The sequence below is a fragment of the Polypterus senegalus genome, chromosome 10 (assembly GCF_016835505.1).
Source record: "Polypterus senegalus isolate Bchr_013 chromosome 10, ASM1683550v1, whole genome shotgun sequence".
NCBI classification, from domain to species: Eukaryota; Metazoa; Chordata; class Cladistia; order Polypteriformes; family Polypteridae; genus Polypterus; species Polypterus senegalus.
This window is the reverse complement of record NC_053163.1, coordinates 153,036,350-153,061,018: the sequence shown is the minus strand read 5'-3', so window position 1 is coordinate 153,061,018 and position 24,669 is coordinate 153,036,350. Positions and strand designations below refer to the sequence as shown.

The window sequence follows — 24,669 nt, the reverse complement described above, 5'->3', positions numbered from 1 at the left end:
GCTGTGGTTCAAGCATCAGACGTGGAGGCCTCCCTGGGGAGCTGTTTTGGGGATTTCCAACTTGGGCAAGACCTCAGAAACACTGGAGAGGTTATATCTGCCATCTGGCCTAGGAACACCTCGGTTTTCTCCTGGTTGTGGGGAAAAGAGACTCTTCTCCTCTTCCCTGGCAGCTCTATCCTTACCATTGTTCTACCAATATACCCCTCATCTCTCCTCTGCACATGTCCAAACCAACTCAATCTTACCTCTCTGACTTTGTCTCCTCACCATCCAACTTGAACTGACCCTCTAATGTCCTCATTTCTAATCCTGTCCATCCTCGTCAAACCTGGATAAGCTCTAGAAAAATGAATGGATTGACCAGTGCCTGTCCAAAGAAACGCCTGTCTTGAGATCTGGTTTGAGCGATGGGCCTGCAGAGACGTACCTAGAAACTTCTACCAGTTCTACAGTCCACCTGGGCCAGGGTAAGTGGCAGATATTGAATTGATGGGTTTATCACGTAGGGATTAAAGGGTAGAGGTGGGCGCCATTTTCCTATTGATTTGTTCTCTCCTTACATTTATATTTGGACATAAATCTGTGTAATGTATTTCTGTTAAGCATTCAAAAATATGTCTCGGTGGTGTTAGGTACTACACATTATATTGAAATGGAAAATTAAAAGTGAAATTTCATAAAGTCGATGTGGCTTTTCAGTATAATTTAAAACTTTGAAGTAACCGACCACTGGAAAAAAAGGGGTTTTGGTCTTCTCTGTCTATGAAGGGCATTAAATTAACAGAAAATGAATTTACCATTAAAATCCCCAAAGCCATTCTTGTAGGCTTGCCAGAGCTGATCGAAATCCACGGCACCGTCTGTTCTTCTCTGAATTACGGTCCAACCTCCTTCTGTGGACAAGAAGATTCATCAGTTTTAGAAACAGCCATGTCGGAATTGAATTCTTAATTTCTGTTTTACATTAGCACATTAGAACACTCTGGACGAGAACGGGCCATTCTGCCCAATAAAACTCGCCCGTCCTGTCTGTTTATGTCTTCCAAAAAAAACATCGGGTTGAGCTCTGAAAGTCCATGAAGTCTTACTGTCAACCGCACTACTTGGTCTACCGTTCTTTGTGTAAAGAAAAACCTCCTAATGTTTGTGCGAAATTTACCCTTCACGAGTTTCCAACTGTGTCCCCGTGTTCTTGATGAACTCATTTTTAAGTCACCGTCTCGATCCTCTGGACTGATTCACTTCATCATTTTAAACACTTCAGTCAGGTCTCCTCTTAATCTCCTTTAAAGGCTCAGCTCTTTTAATCTTTCCTCATAATTCATCCCCTGTAGCCCTGAATCAGCCTGGTTACTCTTCTCTGGACCTTCTCTAGTGCGTCTATGTCCTTTTTGTAGCCTGAAGACCAGAACTGCACATATTACTCCAGATGAGGCCTCACCAGTGTGTTATAAAGCTGAGCAGAACCTCCTGTGACTTGTACTCCACAGATCAAGGCGCTATATAACCTGACATTCTGTTAGCCTTCTAAATGGCTTCTGAACACTGACTGGCAGTCGATAGCTCAGAGTCCACTACATCTCCTAAGTCCTTCTCATGAGATGGTCTCTCAATTTTCAGATCTCCCATATTGTATTCGACCCTCACATTTTTACTTCCTACGTGTAATTCTTTACATTTACTGACATTAAATGGTTAAAAGTCATAACCCCTTTAGTTTTTCCTCATAACTCATCCTCTGTAGCCCTGAATCAGCCTGGTCGCTCTTCTCTGGACCTTCTCTTGTGCTGCTTTGTCCTTTTTGTAGCCTGGAGACCTAAACTGCACACAGGACTCCAGATGAGGCCTCACCAGTGTGTTATAAAGCTTGAGCAGAACCTCCTTGTGACTTGTACTCCACACTTCAAGGCGCTATATAACCTGACAGTCTGTTAGCCTTCTTCATGGCTTCTGAACACTATCAGGAAGTCGATAGCTCAGAGTCCACTACAACTCCTAAATCCTTCTCATAAAGTGGACTCTCAATTTTCGAACTGCCTATTGTGTATTCAGACCTCACATTTTTACTCTTTCCATGTAATACTTTACATTTACTGACATTAAATTTCATCTGCTCAAGCCTGTCTGCTATCCAAGTCCTTCGGTGATGATATAACGGATTCCAAATTATCTACTAATCCATCTATCTTGGCATGATCAGCAAACTTAACAGCATGTCCTTTATCTTCTTCTTCTTTCAGCTGCTCCCATTAACGGTTGCCACAGCAGATCATCTTCTTCCATATCTTCCTGTCCTCATCATCTTTTCTCTGTCACACCCATCACCTGCATGTCCTGCTCTCACCACGTCCATAAACCTCCTCTTAGGCCTTCCTCTTCTCCTCTTCCCTGACAGCTCTATCCTTAGCACCCTTCTCTCATTATACTCATCATCTCTCCTCTGCACATGTCCAAACCAACACGATCTCGCCTCTCTGACTTTGTCTCCCAACCATCCAACCTGAGCTGACCCTCTAATGTCCTCATTTCTAATCCTGTCCATCCTCGTCACACAGCTCTGTCTCCTGTGCCACCGTCTCCAGCCCACATAACATAGCTGGTCTCACTGCCATCCCGTAGACCTTCCCTTTCACTCTTACTGATAACCGTCTGTCACAAATTACGCCTGTTCTTTATATTCCTATCTAAATCATTTAATGATATTAAAAATAGCAGCACTGCCCCCTGCTGGTCACCACTCTTAACATCGGCCAATTCTTTTTTTTGCCTTATACAATTTCTTGTATTAGGAATGTGTTAGTTTTCACATACCCCTTGGGGTCAGCCATTGTACAGCGAGCGCCCCTGGAGCAATTGAAGGTTAAGGGCCTTGCTCAAGGGCCCAGCAGAGTAGGATCTCTTTTTGGCAGTGATGGGGATTCAAACCGGCAACCTTCGGGATACCAGCACAGATCCTTAGCCTCAGAGCCTCCAGTCTGCCCTAAACTCTGATGAGGTTCCTCACACCATCACCCTCTGCTTCCTGTGTCTGAGCCAGTTCTGCACCCCACCTACACCCCACACCCTGAACTCCCACTTCCTTTAGTCTTTTGATGCCCGCCCTGTCGTGTGGCACCTTATCAAATGCTTTCTGTAAATAATATCCTCAGCTCCACTTTGATCAGATCCTTTTGTTGCTTCCTCATAGACCATTAACATAAATGAAGGGATGTCTACTAGAAAAGAGCGACTTACCATCAGTCATCTCACAGTAGGCCTGAAATGGCTGGGAGTTAACAGGCTGAATGGCATATAAACCGCTTTGTCGTTCCCCTTTTAGAAAAAGGTCATGGCAGTCTACGGAAAGGCCTAGTTCAAAGAAAGAAAGAGAAAAAAAAGGTTTTGAATTAAACAATGATACACTTTCAGGGTTTTGAATTCAACTAGAACAGGGACAGCATGGTGGCTTAGTGGTTAGCACTACTGCCTCAGAGATCCTGAGTCCAGTCATTTTCTGTGGGTTGTTTGCAAGTTCTCCTGATATCTGCTTGGGTTTTTCTCCCTCAGCCTCATCTCTTTTTCCATCCATCCATTATCCAACCCACTATATCCTAACTACAGGGTCACAGGGGTCTGCTGGAGCCAATCCCAGCCAGCATGAGGCACAAGGCAGGAACAAATCCCGGCCGGGGAGCCAGGCCACCACAGGGCACACACACTAGGGACAATTTAGGATCGCCAATGCCCCTAACCTGCATGTCTTTGGACTGTGGGAGGAAACCCATGCAGACACGGGGAGAACATACAAAGTCCACGCAGGGAGGACACAGGAAGTGAACCCAGTTCTGGCTTTAAAACCTGCAGGAGATGCCATACAGAGACTGGCATCACCGCCAGGGCTCTACAAAGATCCTTAATCTGGCTGGTATAAAGTATAATGGAAGGTGTGACGGACAGCCGGGTCCCATGCCCGGCCAGGATGCCTCTGCTACATACGTCCCGGGGGAGCCACCATGGACAGTGCAATGCCTCCCGGGCGCCTGGGGGCAGCCTCCCTGTCTGTGGGTCCTTCCTCAGTCTCCCCCGTGGCTCCATGGAGTCCACTACAGCCCGGTTGGGGGATGGGGTGGCCGCTAGGGGGTGCTGCGGAGAGCCAGCTGCCACATTGGACGACTTACCAGCCCCACCCGGAGGTGCAATTAAGACCAGCTGGTCAGGCACCTGGAGCACTTCCGGGTGGGCTATAAAGCGGGCCAATTTCCCTTCATTCTTGGCCAGAATCGGGAGGTAGAGGACGAGGTTGCCTGGGAGGAGTGGTGGTGCCAGAAAGGCTTGTTTATAGTTTGTGTTTTGTGCTTTGGGACTGTGTATTGCCTGTGGGTCACGGGGAAGAAGTGCGCCCATGGGTAAAGAAAAAGAATAAAGCCTGTATGTTTTGTGCACGTGCCTCTGCGTGGTCTGTGCCGGGTCGGGCGCTATATAGCGCCTTTTACAAAGGACAGGGGCATACAATTAATTTGGGTTTTATCTTAGGTAGCTGCATCCCAGGGTTAGGGTTAGGGTTAGAGTACAGGTACCTACAGGGCATGTTGGGAATTGTAGTCCTGAGGGAATTTTTTGGGACTTCCACCTGAGCCAGAAGTGCTTCCGAAGGACAGTCTCATGACACCCAAAGTATTCCCTGCCACACATCTGGGCAACTTTGAATGACCTGGAAAGGTGATTTGTATAGTGTGGAAGCCAAGGGCGCGTAGAGTCGACCTAACCCGACACAGACAGGCAGAGACGGAGGATTTTACCACACAGCACACGGTTTTATTACTCTTCCTCGTGGAAACCAACTCTGCCTCACTTCCCAGCCTTACAGCACCGATCTAAACTACAGTTCAACACACAACAGGTCATCTTCTGCCGCTTTCCGCCTCCACTCCCTCTCTGCCAAGCTCTGTCCTCTTCCTCCCGACTCTCGCTGGCTCCTTTAAAGGAGATCCTGGGAGCATTCCAGGTGCTTCATCACTGTTACGTGGAGTGACTCCCAGGTATGATGGAAGTTCACTGCCGGATTCTGCAGCTCCACCCCGGAGGCCCCCACAGAAACCGACAGGGCTGCATCAAACAGTCACTCCAGCGTCCCAGGAGAGATCATGCCCTTAGCGCTCCCTCCAATTGGCCGTGGCCGCCCATCACAATAGTAAATCGATTATCGGAACCTGGGACTTGTGTGTGTGGGCACTCGGGCTTGGGGTGCTACAGTGCCCCCTGGTGGTCGCAAACCCCTTATCATGACACATACTCCTAGAGATTCAACACACGATATTAATTTACAAAAGAAATACGTTAGCTGGAGAAAGTGAGTTTTCCAGGGTGGGAGCAGTGGGATCAGAATCCGAGACTTCCAGGTCGGCTTTCATAACCACTTCATTCCATCCATCCATCCTCTTCCGCTTATCTGAGGTCGGGTCGCGGGGGCAGCATCTTGCGCACAGATGCCCAGACTTCCCTCTCCCTGCCCACTTCTTCTAGCTCTTCCGGGGGAATCCCGAGGCGTTCCCAGGCCAGCTTGGAGACGTAGTCTGCCTTCTGCCACCACCCAACTCACACTGCACCCGACCTCCTTGGCCCATCCTACCGTTGGTGAGCCCATGGGAAGGGAGACCCACGTTGCCTCTTCGGGCTGTGCCCGGCCGAGCCCCATGGGTCCAGTCCCGGCCACCAGGCGCTCGCCATCGAGCCCCACCCCCCAGTCCTGGCACCAGAGGGCGTCCTCGGTGACCCACGTCCACGCGAGGGAAAACGCCATCCAAAGTTTTTATTCTTCATAGGAGGTTTACTGAACTGCTCTTTGTCTCATCCCTCACCTAGGACCAGTTTGCCTTGGGTGGCGCTACCAGGGGCATAACGCCCCAGACAACAGAGCTCCTAGGATCTTTGGGACACGTAAACCCCTCCACCACGATAAGGTGGCGGTGCGAGGAGGGGACCACTTCCTTTGCATTTATTTATTTTCAAGAAGCTCTTGCACAGCAGCTTTCGTTCCACACTCTCTGCCTTTTTTTTTTATACTGTGCCCTTAATGTCGGCCGCCTTTCTTCATGTGGAGCTTAATGTGGCAACCATGCCAACTGTACATACATTTTTAAAGTTAGCACTTTTTTTTTTCAAGAACATTTAACATTTAAGTCAACATTTAAGTAAGATGACCTATACCCCCTCCCACCTCACAAATGGTGGTCACTGCCATCACCTTGAACTTTGTATTGGTAGATAAACATGCCAGCAGGGCGCTTGTTTGTGTGGCAGGGAGCAAAAGTCCACCTTCGCCTCAAAGGAAAAGCAAGGACGGTGTTGACAAAACTCGGTGGCTTTCCTGGAAGACTCTGGGGCTGCCTCAGTGTGGTGGAAACAAACCGAAAGATTCAAATGAAAAGCAAAAAGAAAAAGAGAAAGACGAGGCCTGCAAGGGTGGGCTGGTAAACCGCTCCTCAACTTTTACCTAATGTCTCCGTAACTCCTTCTGCCAGAGCGTCTGGAATATTTGCTGTGCCGATGTTGGTTAACAGTCTTGCCATACTCTTCCCCTTCTGGGACTATACGGATTTACAGTCGGTTATGATCTGCTTTAATGGCAGCTTTTCCTGTGCCACCCCAAATCATAAGTGAGGAGATTAAACGTAAAGCTTTATGAATAAAAACATGCTGCCTATTTGGTTTATTTTTTAATGTCCCAGATGTGAAAAGCTAATTAAATCATAATAATGACTTAGTTATGTCCTTTTCCTCCGTCTTCGCTGACACATTTAAGCCATACGTAAAATAGAATGGAGAGATTCACAATTGTTCAATTTTGACCAAAGAGCGCCCTCTAATGGTGCATGTAACCAGGCTGGAGAAACTGGTGGCACCCATTAAAAGTGACCCGCTAACAGAGCAATCAAGCTGAAGAAGCTGGTGTGGCATCCAGATTGAGACCAACCCCTTCTTTAGTGACTCGCTCGAGTGCCCTCTAATGGCACAACCAGGCTGGAGAAACGGGTGGCACCCAATTAATGTGACCCGCTAACAGAGCAATCAAGCTGAAGAAGCTGGTGTGGCATCCAGATTGAGACCAACCCCTTCTTTAGTGACTCACTCGAGCGCCCTCTAATGGTAGAACCAGGCTGTGTGCCATCTGGAATGAGACTGCGCCCTTTTTTTTAAGTGACCCACTTGAGTGTCCTCTTAAGTCAAATCAAGTCAAGTTGGGGAGCCTGCACTGGCACAGCACGTTGCCGCACCCACTACACGAAGAAACAACTTGGGATCCCGACTGGCAACCCCCTAGGCAGACACACAGTCCAGTCCCACCCTCCGGTAATGACCCCCCCATCTGCCGCAGCCAGGTGTTACGTAGGTGACCCCTTAGCCTGGTCCAGCCAAATAATGAGGAAATTACGAGCCGGATCACCCTCGGGGAAACACGCTACATGGCTGTAGTGCCGTAACTGACGGGTCCTCACAATGCAGGTGATGTGCCTCATTTGGGACTCCATGAGCAACACAAAGTCACACCAGTGGTACCCAAGGATTCTCTGAAGAAAGAGACACATGAAGGAGTCCAGTCTTCATCTCTGGTCACTGGATAGCGTCCATGTCTCACAGCCATACTGTATATCACCTGATATCTGTCCTCTGAGGGTCGGTTTATACTTCACGCTCAGAACACGTACACACACACACATCATGGCTGCCAGTGTTCACTTGACGCGTCCTCTGAGCAGGTCCTTAGAAATTAACACAACGTGTGCACAAGGTGCAGTACCAGCAAAAAGTAAGGGGCCGCAGTGTGATCAAGTCAGAACGTGACGTCAGGGTCTCTGCTTACCATCAACATGTGACAGAAAGCCACTCTGAGGACTGAGGTGTGCACTTTGAAGTTTGATGAAGCAAAAGGCCGACATACAAATGCATTTTACGATACATTTTAAAAGTCTCACATACCATCTGCTGTGCCATCTGCACCTTCACAATAGCAACAGAACGTACGCCGGCGTATTTGAGCCACAGAGAAAAAAATATGAAGGACACGGTGAAAAAGGTGTATTATGGGATTAAAGTGGAGATTTTGGCTTAAATCTCGAAATGTCCGCTTTAATCTCATAATTTATTTTATCATTAAAGCAGACCGTCGTAAACGTCATCTTAACACCGATGTGTGTGTGTGTAAATGTGACAGAAAGTAATGTGCCGAAGCAAGGCAGCTGTTAACAATACACTTGGCACAAGACAGAGAGAAGTGGGCACCACTCCATTGTAGGTCACTTATTAACAAGCACTGCCGCTTACTCCTGCTTTTTTGGTTTTCACAAATGAATGAGCTTGATAATCATTAGGTTTAAGCATGCGCTGCATGTTTCTTTATTCTGTTGCCCTCACACTGAGGCCGTTCCCACGTGCAGTGACTTTTTGTTATGCAGAGTGTCCCATAATCCGCCAAGCACTAGAAGTGTTTATTTTGAGCCTTATCTTTGAATGTTGTACACCAGCGACCCTGCTAGACAAAAGACCAACACAGGCCTTTCAAAAACAGCCTGAGCGAGGCGGCTCCTTGTAGTAAACACGAACTTTCACCCACATACCACATCTGCTCAGGCTGGCCTTGTCAAGAATGTGTGTGTTAATATGAGTCACGTCTGGAGGGGGTTGCTATCATTAAGGGTGCCACTCACGGACCCCCCTAAGGTGTACTCCTGCAGTGCTGACAGTGGCGTATAGAAATCTATGTCTGGTAATGATATGCTGTTTATTAAAAAAAAATATATTTGTACTGTTTGTGTTTCGGGGTACATATATCTATCTATGTGCAGATTTTACAGTATAAACTATTTGTTACATTGTATGGCTTTATGATAACTTACACATAAAAAGTAAGTAAAATAAAAATGATATGCTTAGACATGTATGGGATACTGTATTATATACTACTGCTAAAAAAGAAATAGAATTATGAACATATGCATTAAGATAGATAGATAGATAGATAGATAGATAACTAGATAGATAGCATAGTTGGCAGGATTAGATAGATAGACAGATAGTTGGCAGGGTTAGATACATAGATAGATAGCAGGATTAGATAGATAGATAGACAGATAGCATAGTTGGCAGGATTAGATAGATAGCATAGTTGGCAGGATTAGATAGATAGATAGATAGACAGATAGATAGCATAGTTGGCAAGATTAGATACATAGATAGATAGTGTAGTTGGCAGGATTAGATAGATAGATAGATAGCATAGTTGTCAGGACTAGATTGATAGATAGCAGGATTAGATAGATAGATAGACAGATAGATAGCATAGTTGGCAGGATTAGATAGATAACTAGACAGATAGCATAGTTGTCAGGATTAGATAGATAGATAGCATAGTTGGCAGGATTAGATAGATAGATAGCATAGTTGGCAGGATTAGATAGATAGATAGATAGCATAGTTGGCAGGATTAGATAGATAGATAGCAGGATTAGATATATAGATAGATAGATAGACAGATAGATAGCATAGTTGTCAGGATTAGATAGATAGATAGATAGCGTAGCTGGCAGGATTAGATTGTGTGGCAGATGGCCAGGCCCCTTAGACTTCTGTTCTGGGGCAGGAACCATGGGCTGCTCAATACTTCCCCCAGGATGCTTAGTGGCAGCCTCCCTGACTGATGGTGGTGCCTCTGCTCCCCGCAGGGATCCATGGGAGATGGAGTTCTCCACAGCCCTGTTGGGATCTAGGGTGGCTGACAGAGGGTGCTGCATGGGTCCCTGAGCCTGGCTGAACAAGCCTTCAGCCCCACCCACAGGTGATCAAATACCTGGAATACTTCCGGGTGGGCTATAAAAGGGGCCAGCAACCACCACTCAGTGGCCAGAGTTGGGAGGAGGAGGACGAAGCTAGACAAGAGGAGTGGTGGTGCCAGAAGGGAGTGTGTTTTGTGCTTGTGACATTTGGACTGAGTTGTGCCCGTGGGGTTCACGGGGAAGACATGCCCCACAGGTGAAGAAAATAAAGGTTTTCTTACTGCTTTACATGTGCCTACGTGTGAGTCTGTGCCGGGTCGGGTGCAATAAGGCGCCTATTTTATGATAGATAGATAGATGTAGACTTTCACCTTGAATATGTCATCTAATTAGTTTTATATAGCGCCTTTCAAAGTCAACACTATCCTGATTACAGATTTGGCATGTAACATTTGTTTGTGTATCTGCACAATGCAGAGTATCACCAGTGAAGTGACTCACTTGAGGTCCTACCGACCTGAGGGTTTGAACCTGTGCTTTGGTGATCTTATATACGTAGCACCTTCCATAGATCACCCACTCACAACTTGTTTTCTTGTACCATACTCATATTTTTTGCATTTCTTGCCATTAAATCAGTTACACCAACAGCCTGACGGCTTACAGCTCGATGTCTTAGACAAGGCAAACAGCACGTGGACTCCTCCCTGAGTTGGTTACCACTGAGCCTACTGAGCTACTCGCACGTGACGGGCGCCTACAAGACGTACTCGGTCACCTGCCTGTGTATGCATGGAGGTCACTGAAGACAGACTCTTACCTAAAGAGCCTCTGGCCATGTGGTGCTCTTCACGGCCGACAGTCCCACTTGTTCCATTTGAAGGACTGCGCCGGTATGTGGCTTGGTGGAGACACATTTTTTTTTTTAGGGGATTTAGAGATGGATTGCCTTAAGCAGCTACAATGGGTTGAATGAGTGTGGAGGGAGGGAAGTTGTAAATAATGTAACTGGAGCAAAGGTTATACATTCTTGGGGATTTCTGGGGGGTTTCTATTCACCACACAGAAAGTCTGTACAAAGTTCAAATCCTTAAATTAGAAGGCACTCTTCCCAGCCTCCAAGCACTTGAACTCTTCCTTACTTGGCTTTTCGACTCCAGCTTTACTGATTCGGCACTCCCTGTGACTACAAAGCCCCGCTGTTTTCTTATTTGTGTCCTTTTTTATCTTTAATCCGATTTTTGACGTCTGTCTGTGAGAGAATTCTGTGACGGGTGGCGGGAAATGGCTGCTGACCTTTTCCCTAGTTGGCAAGATGCCAGACGAGCCGACGGCGTGATTCAGCATGACGTCACTCGGGACGCCGTAACGGTTGGGCTTGACATCTGCGCTGCAGCACTTGGCCGCATTGTTCTTTCCGGCCATGGATTTACCTTTCACCCAGATCCCAGGCTCAAAGTTAGGGAGATCGTAAAAATGGAGACAAGAGTGTCTCTGTGTCTGTCTTTGTCACAAATGTGTGAGAGGAGAGGCCGTGTCAGCTTTGGCAAGCTGAGGGGCACAAGAGCCAGGCCTAAAAGTGACAAAATATACAACAAAATAGAATAAAGAAGAACTGGATATGAAATTAAACACAAGGGACTAATCTTACGAGACTGACATTAAATTGAATAAAGAATGCACACCCACAGTGGTCAAGTAGCACAGAGTAGTGTAGTCTAGAATGTTATAGTATGGAGTAGTGGTCTAGAGTAGCACAGAGTAGTGTAGTCTAGTATACTATAGTATGGAGTAGTGGTCTAGTGTAGCACAGAGTAGTGTAGTCTAGTATACTATAGCATAGAGTCCTGGTCTAGAGTAGCACAGAGTAGTGTAGTCTAATATACTATAGTATGGAGTTGTGGTCTAGAGTAGCACAGAGTAGTGTGGCCTAGAATATTATAATATAGAGTAGTGGTCTAGAGTAGCACAGAGTAGTGTAGCCTAGTATACTATAGTATGGAGTAGTGGTCTATAGTAGCACAGAGTAGTGTAGTCTAGTACACTATAATATAGAGTAGTGGTCTAGAATAGCGCAGAGTAGTGTGGCCTAGAATATTATAGTATAGAATATAGAATATAGAATAGTGCTGTATCGTATAGTACACATTAAAGAGTGTAGTGTAGTATTCAATAGTACAGTGCGCAGCAGTATAGTATAACAGAGTATTGTAGTCGCCATTGGTCTATTTCTGTTTTGTGCAATTTGTCTGAATTATTCCTCTTATTTTAAATTAAAAGCTTTACGCTGTACTGGCATGGTGGCACAAGGTAGTGCCAATTCCTCACGGTAAGGAGACCAAGGTTCGTGCCCAGGGTTTGTATGTTCTCCCCAGGTCAGCGTGGGTTTCCTCCGGGTTGGTGACGTTAAATTGGCCCTAGTGTGTGTGTGTGTTCAGTGTGTTTGTGTTTCCCCTGCGATGGACTGGCGCCCCGTCTAGGGTTTCTTCCTGCCCTGCACCCTATGCTCGCTGGGATCGGCTTCAGCCCTCATGTCACCCTGGGCTGGACTAAGCGAGTTTGAAGATGACAGAATATTTGCAGTTGGGCCAAACTGGGATGGGGTTTGAATGCTGAGTTAATGCATTTTATTTTAGTTTTTTACTGTTTTCGAAGCAGCCTATGTTAATGTCGTTTGTCTGTGAAGTCTGTTCTGTTATAATGTTACATTCCCAAACAAATCAAACGAGATTGATAAACGGCACACAGACATACAGTGTAGCACCCAGAATTTCCCATTTGCCTCAGTGTTCTGCTTATGCTGCTGCTGCGATTTCATTTTCGTTTGACTCCAAGTGTTCAGACATGGCAAGCAGCAGGTCACATCAGCACTTTCCATCCGACCGTGGGATTCGGTCTTTTACAGGCAGGACTGCGTGACAACTTACACGTGCACGCCTGCATGAAACCCTCCAAGTTAAGCTCAGCTTAAACTGAAGTACAGTTGGCACATTCTGTAAAATTCTTGGCAGGCATCTATCAACTTTAGTGGCAGTCCTGCCAACTACTTCAGTTACCATTTGGACTTTTCTGTCACCTGCTCTGGCAGTACTGTAACGGAATGCCTTTTTTTTCTTTGACTTTCTATTTACTGTAAATACAGTAATTGTTTAAATTGCTGGCAGGAAGTCTCATATTGATAGAGGATTATTTTCATGCTTTCCCTTTCACCCAGATGGCACAAAAACTCAATTACAAATGGTACAAAAAGAATGCTGATCTTGTTCTCTCCCCTTGCCGTGATTAGGATGTCTGCTGTTGCTCTGCCAATTGCACTGGGGTTTGAACTTTCCTCTAGTTGGCAGCCTTCCAGCACCCGCTGGGTGTAAATGAGGCGGCATATTAGCCGCTCTCTAGATCTCGCTTAAAATAACACGGTTGGTACAGCAATGGGTTTGGATCGGCACTGAACCGGAACCCCTGCAAATAAACCAGCCTGAGCCTGGCACCACTCAGAGCCCACCTCTCAGCTGGCCCTAACAGCTTGGCAAACAAGGAGGCAGATTTAACAAGTATCCTGATGGCACAACTCTAGGACCATTTGGTTCATTTTAACTCAAAACTAATCACTGGAATGAAATGACACTGTGACATGGAAGGAGAAATATAAATGTCATTGTGTCCTCCCCCTGTCTGTGTGTCTCAGACTTTATAGTATAACTTGACATCTGTCTAGTGGTCTGTGACATGTAATGGCTACCATATAGCGCCTTACCCGGTGGGGCTGGGTGGTCTCACACCCCTGCAGGTCTTGTTTTTTTTTTTTTCCTCCAGCCTTTTGGAGTTTTTTTTATTTCTTGTTTGTTTTTTTCTGTCCTCCCAGCCACCGGACCTTACTTTACTGTTTGTTACTTAGCATTGTCTAGGCGTATTTTTGGATTTTTCCTTTTTCTTTTTCTTCATCTTGTAAAGCACTTTGAACTCCGCCATTTGTACGAAAACGTGCGATCGAAAGAAGTGTTGTTGTTGCTACCTGTCTGTCTGCATTAGACATTCCATTTGGGTCTATGTACCCTAAAGCCATCCATCCATCCATTATCTATCCTGCTACATCCTAACAACAGGGTCACGGGGGTCTGCTGGAGCCAACACAGGGCGCAAGGCAGGAAACAAACCCCGGGCAGGGCGCCAGCCCACCACAGTGTATCCTCTATAGTGCCCTTCATATCTCCCACATGTACAGCGTCTTTCGTACCTATGGATCTGTGCTTCTGTCTTTCTGATCCATCCGTCTAAATTCTGAATGAATGTCTAATTTATACTCCTATCTACCTTGTTATTATGTTTCCAACTATTTTACACCGTGTTTGTTTTTCTTAAGTTTTCAATATTTGTTTTTATAACACCTGTTATGTGTTTTATTTAATGCCTCACAGCTATGATATATGTGATTTATTTCCTGCCTTATACATTTAATTTTATACAGTTCCTATCTTTAATCTATTATATAGTGTTTTCATGTCTTGTTAATCTTTATCTACCCAACTTCCTTTTATTACAATGCCTTTCATATCTAACTATGCATCTGTCTGTTTTTAGCCCTCTATCTACGTTACTAATTTATACTGTCTGCCTCAGGGGTCTCCAACTTTTTTTCTTCCCCCCTGAGAGCTACTTTTACAAAATGAAAATGGCCGAGAGCTCCTCATGTTTTCTAACGTTTATTCTCATAGCTTATTTCAACCCAAACATACTGAGTAAGCGGGTGGCACGGTGGCACAGTGGGTAGCGCTGCTGCCTTGCAGTTAGGAGACCCTGGGGTTTGCTTCCCGGGTCCTCCCTGCGTGGAGTTTGCATGTTCTCCTCGTGCCTGCGTGGGTTTAGATAGATAGATAGATATGAAAGGCACTATATAATAGATAGATAGATATGAAAGGCACTATATGATAGATAGATTGATAGATAGATAGATATGAAAGGCACTATATAATAGATAGATAGATAGGTAGGTAGATAGATACTTTATTAATCCCAAGGGGAAATTGTGTGGTTTCTTCCCACAGTCCAAAGACATGCAGGTTAGGTACATTGGCGATCCTAAATTGGCCCTAGTGGGTGTGTGTGTGCGCCCTGCGGTGGGCTGGCGCCCTGCCCAGGGTTTGTTTCCTGCCTTGCGCCCTGTGTTGGCTCCAGCAAACCCCCATGACCCTGTAGTCAGAATATAGCATGTTGGATAATGGATGGATGGATGAATTAGGCATGGGCGACACGGTGGCGCAGTGGGTAGAGCTGCTGCCTCACAGTAAGGAGACCTGGTGTTTGCTTCTCAGGTCCTCCCTGCGTGGAGTTTGCATGTTCTCCTCGTGCCTGCGTGGGTTTCTTCCCACAATCCAAAGACATGCAGGTTAGGTGCATTGGCGATCCTAAATTGCCCTTGGTGTGTGTGTGTGTGTGCCCTGTGATGGGCTGGCACCCTGCCCGGGGTTTGTTTCCTGCCTGGCTGGGATTGGCTCCAGCAGACCCCCGTGACCCTGTAGTTAGGATATAGCGGGTTGGATAATGACTGACTAACTGACAAGAACCCCTGAACACACATCAGGCCGTAGCACACACCTCCACCTTAGAGCACTTTAGACAAGAACAGGCCATTCAGTCCAACAAAGCTCGCCAGTCCTATCCACTTATTTCTGCCAAGAAAACATCAAGTCGAGTTTTGAAAGTCCCTAACATCTTACTGTCTACCACACTACTTGGTCGCTTATTCCAAGTGTCTATTGTTCTTTGAGTAAAGATAAACTTCCTAATGTTTGTGTGACATTTCCCCTTCACGAGTTTCCAACTGTGTCCCCGTGTTCTTGATGAACTCATTTTAAAGTCTCCGTCTCGATCCACTGGACTGATTCACTTCATAATGTTAAACATTTCACTCAGGTCTCCTATTAATCTTCTTTTCCTTAAACTGTAAAGTCTCAGCTCTTTTAATCTTTCCTCCTAACTCAACCCCTGTAGTCCTGAATCAGCCTAGTCGCTCTTCTCTGGACCTTCTCTTGTGCTGTTATGAACGTTTTGTATCCTGGAGACCCAAACTGCACACAGGACTCCAGATGAGGCCTCACCAGTGTGTTATAAAGCCTGAGCAGAACCTCCTGTGACTTGTACTCCACACGTCAAGGCGCTATATAGCCTGACAGTCTGTTAGCCTTCTTATTGGCTTCTGAACACTGTCAGGAAGTCGATAGCTTAGAGTCCACTGTGACTCCTAAGTCCTTCTCATGAGATGGTCTCTCAATTTTCAGACCTCCCATTGTGTATTCAGCCCTCACATTTTTACTTCCTACGTGTAATTCTTTACATTTACTGACATTAAATGGTTAAAAGTCTTAACCCCTTTAGTTTTTCTTCATAACTCATCCCCTGTAGCCCTGAGTCAGCCTGGTCGCTCTTCTCTGGACCTTCTCTTGTGCTGTTATGTCCTTTTTCTAGACTGGAGACCCAAACTGCACCCAGGACTCCAGATCAGGCCTCACCAGTGGGTTATAAAGGTGGAGCAGAACCTCCTGTGACTTGTACTCCACACATCAAGGCGCTATATAACCTGACATTCGGTTAGCCTTCTTAATGGCTTCTGAACACTGTCGGGAAGTCGATAGCTTAGAGTCCACTGTGACTCCTAAGTCCTTCTCATAAGGTGTCCTCTCGATTTGTGTATTCAGACCTCACATTTTTACTTCTTATGTGTAATTCTTTACATTTACTGACATTAAATCTCATCTGCTCAAGCCTGTCTGCTATCCACGTCCTTCTGTGATGAGATAACGGATTCCAAATTATCTGCTAATCCACCTATCTTGGTATCATCTGCAAACGTAACCAGCTTGTTACTTATATGCCTATCTAAATCATTTATTTATTTATATTACACTTGCTTACACTCAAATGAACTTGCTAAACACATTATATCTGAAATGAAATTGATTTGTAACGTACCGTAATCCAGATTACAACACGTGAATGTCAGGTGGTATAATCGCTCAGCTGAACGTCACATTAGCAGTAACACGACGGTGCACTCGGCTTTATTCTTACATCAGAGAAGTGCTTCATTAGGGCTGCTGTTTGTGAAATGGGACATTTGAACTTCCTGTATTTTTTTTTTTTTTTCTCGTTACAATTTAAATTTATTAGGCACATTTTTTGCCGACTCCGACTCCAGGTACCCAAAATTGTCTCCGACTCCACAGCCCTGGTTTTTACATTTGTATATCTTAAAAACTGAAAAGCACAATATGTTGTATTTCTGCTTTTTCTTTCCTTGCAGCTCTTCACTTTTTTCTCACATTCATTTTTGTGTTCTGCCTCGCTTTTTTGCATAACAGATTTCAATCGATCAATTACTTTGTAAGTATCCATCTATCCATTATCTAACCCGCTGTATCCTAACTACAGGGTCACTGGGGTCTGCTGGAGCCAACACAATGCGCAAGGCAGGAAACAAACCCCGGGAGTGGTGCCCGCCCACCACAGGGCACACACACCAAGCACACACCAGGGCCAATTTAGGATCGCCAATCCACCTAACCTGCATGTCTTTGGACTGTGGGAGGAAACCTACGCAGACACGGGGAGAACATGCAAACTCCACGCAGGTAGGACCCGGGAAGCGAACTCAGGTCTCCTTACTGCCAGGCAGCAGCGCTACCCACTGCGCCACCGTGCTGCCCTAATACAAGACTCAATGATGGTCATTTGTTCCTTGTCATTTTATATAGTGCCTTTTCCATAGTGAACAAATCCCGGGCAGGGCGCCAGCCCACCGCAGAGCACCCACACACTAAGCACACACTAGGGACAATTTAGGATCACCAGTGCACCTAACCTGCATGTCTTTGGACTGTGGGAGGAAACCCACGCAGACACGGGGAGAACATGCAAACTCCACGCAGGGAGGACCTGGGAAGCGAACCCGGGTCTCCTTACTGCGAGGCAGCAGCGCTACCCGCTGCGCCACCGTGCCGCCCACTCTGTAAGTATGTTTGTATTTATTTATTTGGCGCTGATCACTAAATTAGCTGTGATTGTTTGCTTCATTGTGCTGCCATCACTCTGCTCCCCAGCGTTTCGCTCAGTCTGCCTTTGTTTCGTCCCCTCTCTTCTCCTTTATGCTTTTCATGACAGACTCAGCCATTGTTCCCCAAGCCTTCCCGCCTCAGATGTTTCTTGTTGGTTGCAGAGCCGTTTTTTTTTTTTTTTTTTTTCTTTTCTCAACCCTGACTGAACCTTCCCTGCTGCGTTCAACTTTGCCTTACTTGGCACTTTTCCACGGGTGTATCTGCCAAATAAGCAGAAGGCGGCCTTTTGTGGCTTGTTTCACTTCTGAGTGGGCAGAAATGCCATTCCCTGCTTGCCACTCTCGATGCTGGCTTTTGTGGCACCAGTGTAACGAGGCATTTAATTTGTGTACCAAGGCCTAAAGCTGCAGGCTATCCGTTGTGAATGCCTGACTCTGAAACTTTTGGGATTTTTATTTCAGGAAAGGTTCCTGAAAGCTGTTTGTCATTTGTTAAGTGGAACTCTAGGATGGCAGTGGAAATTTGAGCCCAAATGTAATGTTATACGAGTGATTTCATTATTGTAAAAGAAGCACAAAAAGGATGTGCATAAATAAATATGTCTGCTCAATATGAAAACACAAATACCGGAGTGAAAGGTCTGCGAAAGAACAATCAAAAGTAACAAAATCTGCTCCACGCCGGCTGAGTGTGCCCACCTGGTTATAAAGGCTGGCAGGTTCCATCCTTCTGTTTTTTGACTCTCACTTTACCCTGTTTGGGATTCACAAACTCATTGGGGGCACCAGTTCAACAATGAGGGCCCTTTTACACCTTCAGAATATAAGACCACCATGACAGTGTGAACACAAGGAGAACTTTCAAACTGGGATCTGAGTAATGGGAAACAGCAAGCCGTCCCACTAAACCACCAAGCAGCTCCCCTCTAATGGGACTGTAAAAAGATTTAATTTTTAACATACCGGTGGAATTTGAAAGTTGCTCTGCGGCTTCATTGGCGTCAACTCGTCGCTTTAAAACGGTTTTCCATCGTGGACTGCTTACTCGGCTTTGTTCCACCTGATAAGAAAGTAAAAAGGAAAGAATTTGAAACAAACGTCAAGAATTTCTATGGGGTTGTCTTTAAAAGTAAAAATAAAATATGAGGTCAATGTAATGATTTCTATTCATTATATAAAACATCTGTCACTGATAGATAGATAGATAGATAGATATATATGAAAGGCACTATATAATAGATAGATATATAGATAGATGAAAGGCACTATATGATAGATAGATAGATATACAGATAGATGAAAGGAACTATATAAAAGATAGATAGATATGAAAGGCACTATATAATAGATAGATAGATAGATAGATATGAAAAGCACTATATAATAGATAGATAGATATGAAAGGCACTATATAATAGATAGATAGATAAAAGGCACTATATAATAGACAGATAGATAGATATGAAAGGCACTATATAATAGATAGATAGATAGATAGATAGATATGAAAGGCACTATATAATTGATAGATAGATACTTTATTAATCCCAAGGGGAAATTCCCATACTCCAGCAGCAGCATACTGATAAAGAACAATATTAAATTAAAGAGTGATAACAATGCAGGTAAAACATTACATACAGTCATATGAAAAGGTTTGGGAACCCCTCTTAATTCTTTGGATGTTTGTTTCTCATTGGCTGAACTTCCTTTTAATATCTATAGAGAGAGAGACAGTGCCTTTTCTAAATATGTAATTTAATTTTTTTTTATTGCCTTCCATTTAGTTTCATTTTAGATAGCACCTTATTTATTTATCCACTGATATGTCATATACTGTAGTTCCATTCCCATCTGTCTAGTTTAATGTTCTATACAGCCTAACCTATCTATTTAAGTTTAATTTTATGTAGTACCTTATGTATTTTTTAAATAGTGTCATTCATAACTATTATAAAGTAATAATCACCAATATCTTTATTAAGTAGTGTATTTGTCTTCTATATCCATTACTGTTACTATGCAATATTAGTGGCTTTCCTTTCTATCTTCCTACATTAATGCTTTACAGAGCCTTCTCTACCTGTCTATATAGTTTAAAATAAATGTAAAAGGTGTTATACAGTATTATATTATAATGTCCTTCATAACTATGATATATTGATATTCATATCTAACTTTGTTGAATAGTGTATCATGTTTCTATATCTTTCTGTTAGACAGTGAAATAGACAGACAGATCGGAGTCACACTGTCTGTCTACTTCCCTGTTGTACAGAACCTCATCTGTCTATTTAGTTTAATTGTATATAGCACCTTATCTATCTGTTATACACGGTCATTTGAAATCGTATGCTAGTCTAGTGGCAGTAGTAGCAGCATTGTGCCTTCCATGTAAATCTTTGATAAAACGCCTCCTACTGTTTCTCTCCCCTACATAGAGCTTCCCATACCCACCATACTGTAGATTGCTGTTCACATCTATGTTACTTAGTTTACAACACCTTGCCTTTCGCTCTATGATATAGTTCTTTTCATATTCATTTTGAATTGCTGTTCATGTCTATATTCAGTAAAGTACAGTGCCTTCCATATTTATGATATAATGCCTCCCATATTTAGCCATCTTTGATATAATGTCTTTCACATCCATTATATACTGCTGTTCAAATCTGTGATAATGTACAGTGCCCTGAATATCTGCCTAAGATATATAGTGCCTTTCATACCTAATAAATATTGCTGTTCATATCCAAGTTAAATAGTGTGCAGTGCCCTGCATATCTCTTTCTTATATAGTGTCTTTCACGCTCATCATGTATTGATATTCACAGTCTGTATCAGATTGTGTGCAGTGCCCTGCATATCTCTTTCTTATATAGTGCCTTTCATACTCATTAAATAATGCTGTTTATATTTATCAGTGTCAGTGTCTGTCTTCTGTAAGTTTCCAGGCCTTTTCCCTTTCCCTTTGCCCAGTTCTTCTCCCGTCTTAGAAGATTTAACTTCATCTTAGGAGTGCCGCCCTGTTGCAGTGGGTATGAATAAGAAGAAGTGCAAGTGTCCCTCCCGATGAGGGAGACCTGACGAACAATAAGATGGTAATGGATGGCCCCTTGAGCAGAACGTCGTACCTGAAACTGAAGAGTTCGGATGCGGGCGTTTTGCTTGTCCAGCTTCTCTTGCTGCTGCTGGATTCGCTCCACCAGCTCGTCGATGCGTCGGGTTTGTGCTTCAAGTTGGAACTGGAAATCAAAAGAAGCATCTTAGAACATAACTTTGCATGGTACTTCTATGAATGAGAGAGATTTTGGTTTTGTTAAACTTGCAGAACTTTCTTAAAACGTGTTATCACTTTGTCATTAGGGCTACTGAGTATGGATTGATGGGCAAAAATGGCAAATGAATCCATTTAAAGTTCAATTTTCAACCCAATTAAGTGTGCAGAAAGTGCAAGGGTCCGAAAACTTTCTGAATCCACCAGGTTTGAGTCTGTGTGGCCGAGCAGGTGAGTGTTGGGCAGCAAATCAGAAGTACATTGGAATTCGCTCTCTACACACGTCATTTGTAAGTTGCTTTGGTTAAATGTGTCTGCTAAAACTGAATGTACTTTGGGTCTGTCAGATAGATAGACAAGACAGAAGTGAAAGACACTATATAATAGATAGATAGATAGAAGTGAAAGACACTATATAATAGATAGATAGATTATAAAGGTGTTTTATAACATAGATAGATAGATAGATAGATAGAAGTGAAAGACACTATATAATAGATAGATAGATAGATAGACAGAAGTGAAAGACACTATATAATAGATAGATAGATTATAAAGGTGTTTTATAACATAGATAGATAGATAGACAGACAGAAGTGAAAGACACTATATAATAAATAGATAGATAGATAGACAGAAGTGAAAGACACTATATAATAGATAGAAGTGAAAGACACTATATAATAGATAGATAGATAGAAGTGAAAGACACTATATAATAGATAGATTAAAAAGGTGTTTTATAACATAGATAGATAAATAGATAGATCGATAGACAGAAGTGAAAGACACTATATAATAAATAGATAGATAGATAGATATGAAAGGCACTATATAATAGATAGATAATTTATTAATCCCAAGAGGAAATTCACAAATGATGTTAAAATAAATGATGTTGGGAGGACAGCACAGCTCCATTCTGCCTGGTGCCTCCAGGACAAGCTCTGCCAGCCTCAGAATCAGATTTGACTTTAAGAAGAAGGACTCATTTATGTGACAGCAGAGGAGACATCTGAACTGTGAAAGGTGGAATGGAGTCAGAGAAAATGCTGAGCCCCTCAAAGACCCTTTGAAGTTTGGTCATTGCACATGTTTTCCCCCAAAAAGATCCGCTTCCTGAACTTTATTTCATCGCCAGGCCTAACATTCTTCCACTTTTACCCTCCCTGCATCTCATCTTTCAGTAAATGAACCGAACAAAAGCAGCATTGACCTCAGCATCTCGGGAGGAAGTCGAGAGAACAGAAAGTACCGAGTTGTTTGAAATCGGCCGCCTCTCTTTTCTCTTTCCAAAGGTTTCGAAGGAAACAAGAAACGTGGCTTCCAAGTCAAAACAAAAAAAGCGCTTCCATAACCTCGGTCAATGTGAAGCCCTGGAACTTGGACCGCTCCAGAGCTCAGGAAGGGGGGACCAGACGAGAAGAAGGAGTTCAGCATTAAGAACGGTGATGCTGGAAAGGATGAAGGGCCGCATCACCAGTTAGAAAAGGACAAAGCACTGGAAAAGAAGGAGATGAGAGACGTGACAGTGGTGGGCAAGACCACTCTGAGGTCACCCCATTTTAAGAGGATAATCTGGCTGTCGGCTTACCTCACAGCCGTTTTGTGTCATGTCATTGCTCAAAGAAAAGCACACTTGAGTTTGTGTCCTCTGGTCAAATGTGCTGCGGTGGGTTGGCACCCTGCCTGGGATTGGTTCCTGCCTTGTGCCCTGTGTTGGCTGGGATTGGCTCCAGCAGACCCCTGTGACCCTGTATTCGGATTCAGCGGGCTAGAAAATGGATGGATGGATGGTCAAATGTAAAAAGCTGACTAAGATGGATGAATGAGCTGTGACGTTAATCAGGTCACTTAGAAGCGGTGCCAGGGACAGTCGGGATTATCACCAGCACAGCAGCACACACCTTCAGGAGAAAGTAGTGACACGGGGCTATAACAGGAAGATATGAAAGGCACCATACAATGGATAGCAGTGAAATATAAAATAGATTGATAGATGTGAAAGAAAGAAAGAAAGAAAGAAAGAAAGGGCACTCTATGATAGACATACTGCTGTGGGCTGGCACCCAGGGTTTGTTTCCTGCCTTGCACCCTGTGTTGGCTGGGATTGGCTCTAGCGGACCCCCGTGACCCTGTAGTTAGGATATAGCGGGTTGGATAATGGATGGATGGATGATAGACATACAGTATATAGATATGAAAAGCAGTATATAAAGGTCAGAGTAATATGATAGGCATTATAATAGAAATTAAAGGCCAGTATATAATGGACAGATTGATATGAAAAGCACTGTGTAATAGATAGGGTACTACAGTCATATGAAAAAGTTTGGGAACCCCTCTTAATTCTTTGGATTTTTGTTTCTCGTTGGCTGAACTTCCTTTTAATATCCGACATGCCTTATGATAACAGTAGGATTTCAGCAGTGACATTACGTTTATTGGATTAACAGAAAATATGCAATATGCATCATAACAAAATTAGACAGGTGCATAAATATAGGCACCCCAACAGAGATGTGACATCAATACTTAGTTGAGCCTCCTTTTGCTCCTTTGAGCCTCTCGACGCTGTCCTCCTATAGCCGGTGATGAGTGTCTGGACTCTGATGGAGGTATTTCTGACCTTCTTCATACAACATCTCTCCAGTTCAGTTCAATTTGATGGACAGCCTGCTTCAAGTCATCCCATAGATTTTCGATGACATTCAAGTCAGGGGACTGTGACGGCCATTCCAGAACATTGGACTTCTCCCTCTGCATGAACGCCTTTGTAGATTTCAACTGTGTTTTGGGTCATTGTCTTGTTGGAATATCCAAACCCTGTGTAACTTCAACTTTGTGACTGATGCTTGAACATTATCCTGAAGAATTTGTTGATATTGGGTTGAATTCATCCGACCCTCGACTTTAACAAGGGCCCCAGCCCCTGACCTGGCCACACAGCCCCACAGCATGATGGGACCTCCACCAAATTTGACAGTAGGTAGCAGGTGTTTTTCTTGGAATGCGGTGTTCTTCTTCTTCCATGCAAAGCGCTTTTTGTTCTCACCAAATAACTCAATTTGTGTCTCATCAGTCCAAAGCACTTTGTTCCAAAATGACTCTGGTTTGTCTAAATGAGCATTTGATACAACAAGCGACTCTGTTTGTGGCGTGAGTGCAGAAAGGGCTTCTTTCTCATCACCCCGCCATACTGATGTTCTTTGTGCAAATTGTCCTGAGTTGTAGATCGATGGACAGATACACCATCTGCAGCGAGATGTTCTTGCAGGTCTTTGATGGTGATCTGTGGTTGTCTGTCTCCATTCTCACAATCCTCTTTATATGTCACTCCTGTATTTTTCTTGGCCTGCCAGACCTGAGTTGGTTTAACAGCAGCTGTGCCTGTGGCCTTCCATTTCCTGATTCCATTCCTTACACTTGAAGCTGACAGTTTAAACCTCTGAGATGGCTTTTTGTAGCCTTCCCCTAAACCAGGAGACTCAACAATCTTTGTTTTCAGATCTTTGGAGAGTTGCTTTGAGGATCCCATGCTGTCTGTCACTCTTCAGAGGAGAGTCAAAGGGAAGGAAGCACAACTTGCAATT

The 24,669-nt window shown here is 44.1% G+C and overlaps 1 protein-coding gene across 1 annotated transcript in view; it reads right to left on the bottom strand.

The window, feature by feature from the left end:
• The window catches only part of angptl4 (angiopoietin-like 4), a 35,279-nt gene that overhangs the window by 2,809 nt on the left and 7,801 nt on the right, over positions 1–24,669 (bottom strand). Inside the window, exons 2-5 of the mRNA XM_039767092.1 lie at positions 20,934–21,044; positions 18,763–18,859; positions 3,238–3,351; positions 801–896 (exon numbers count right to left, since the gene is read on the bottom strand). Coding sequence (XP_039623026.1) covers positions 801–896; positions 3,238–3,351; positions 18,763–18,859; positions 20,934–21,044 — 418 coding nt within the window. The remainder of the gene's footprint in view (positions 1–800; positions 897–3,237; positions 3,352–18,762; positions 18,860–20,933; positions 21,045–24,669) is intronic.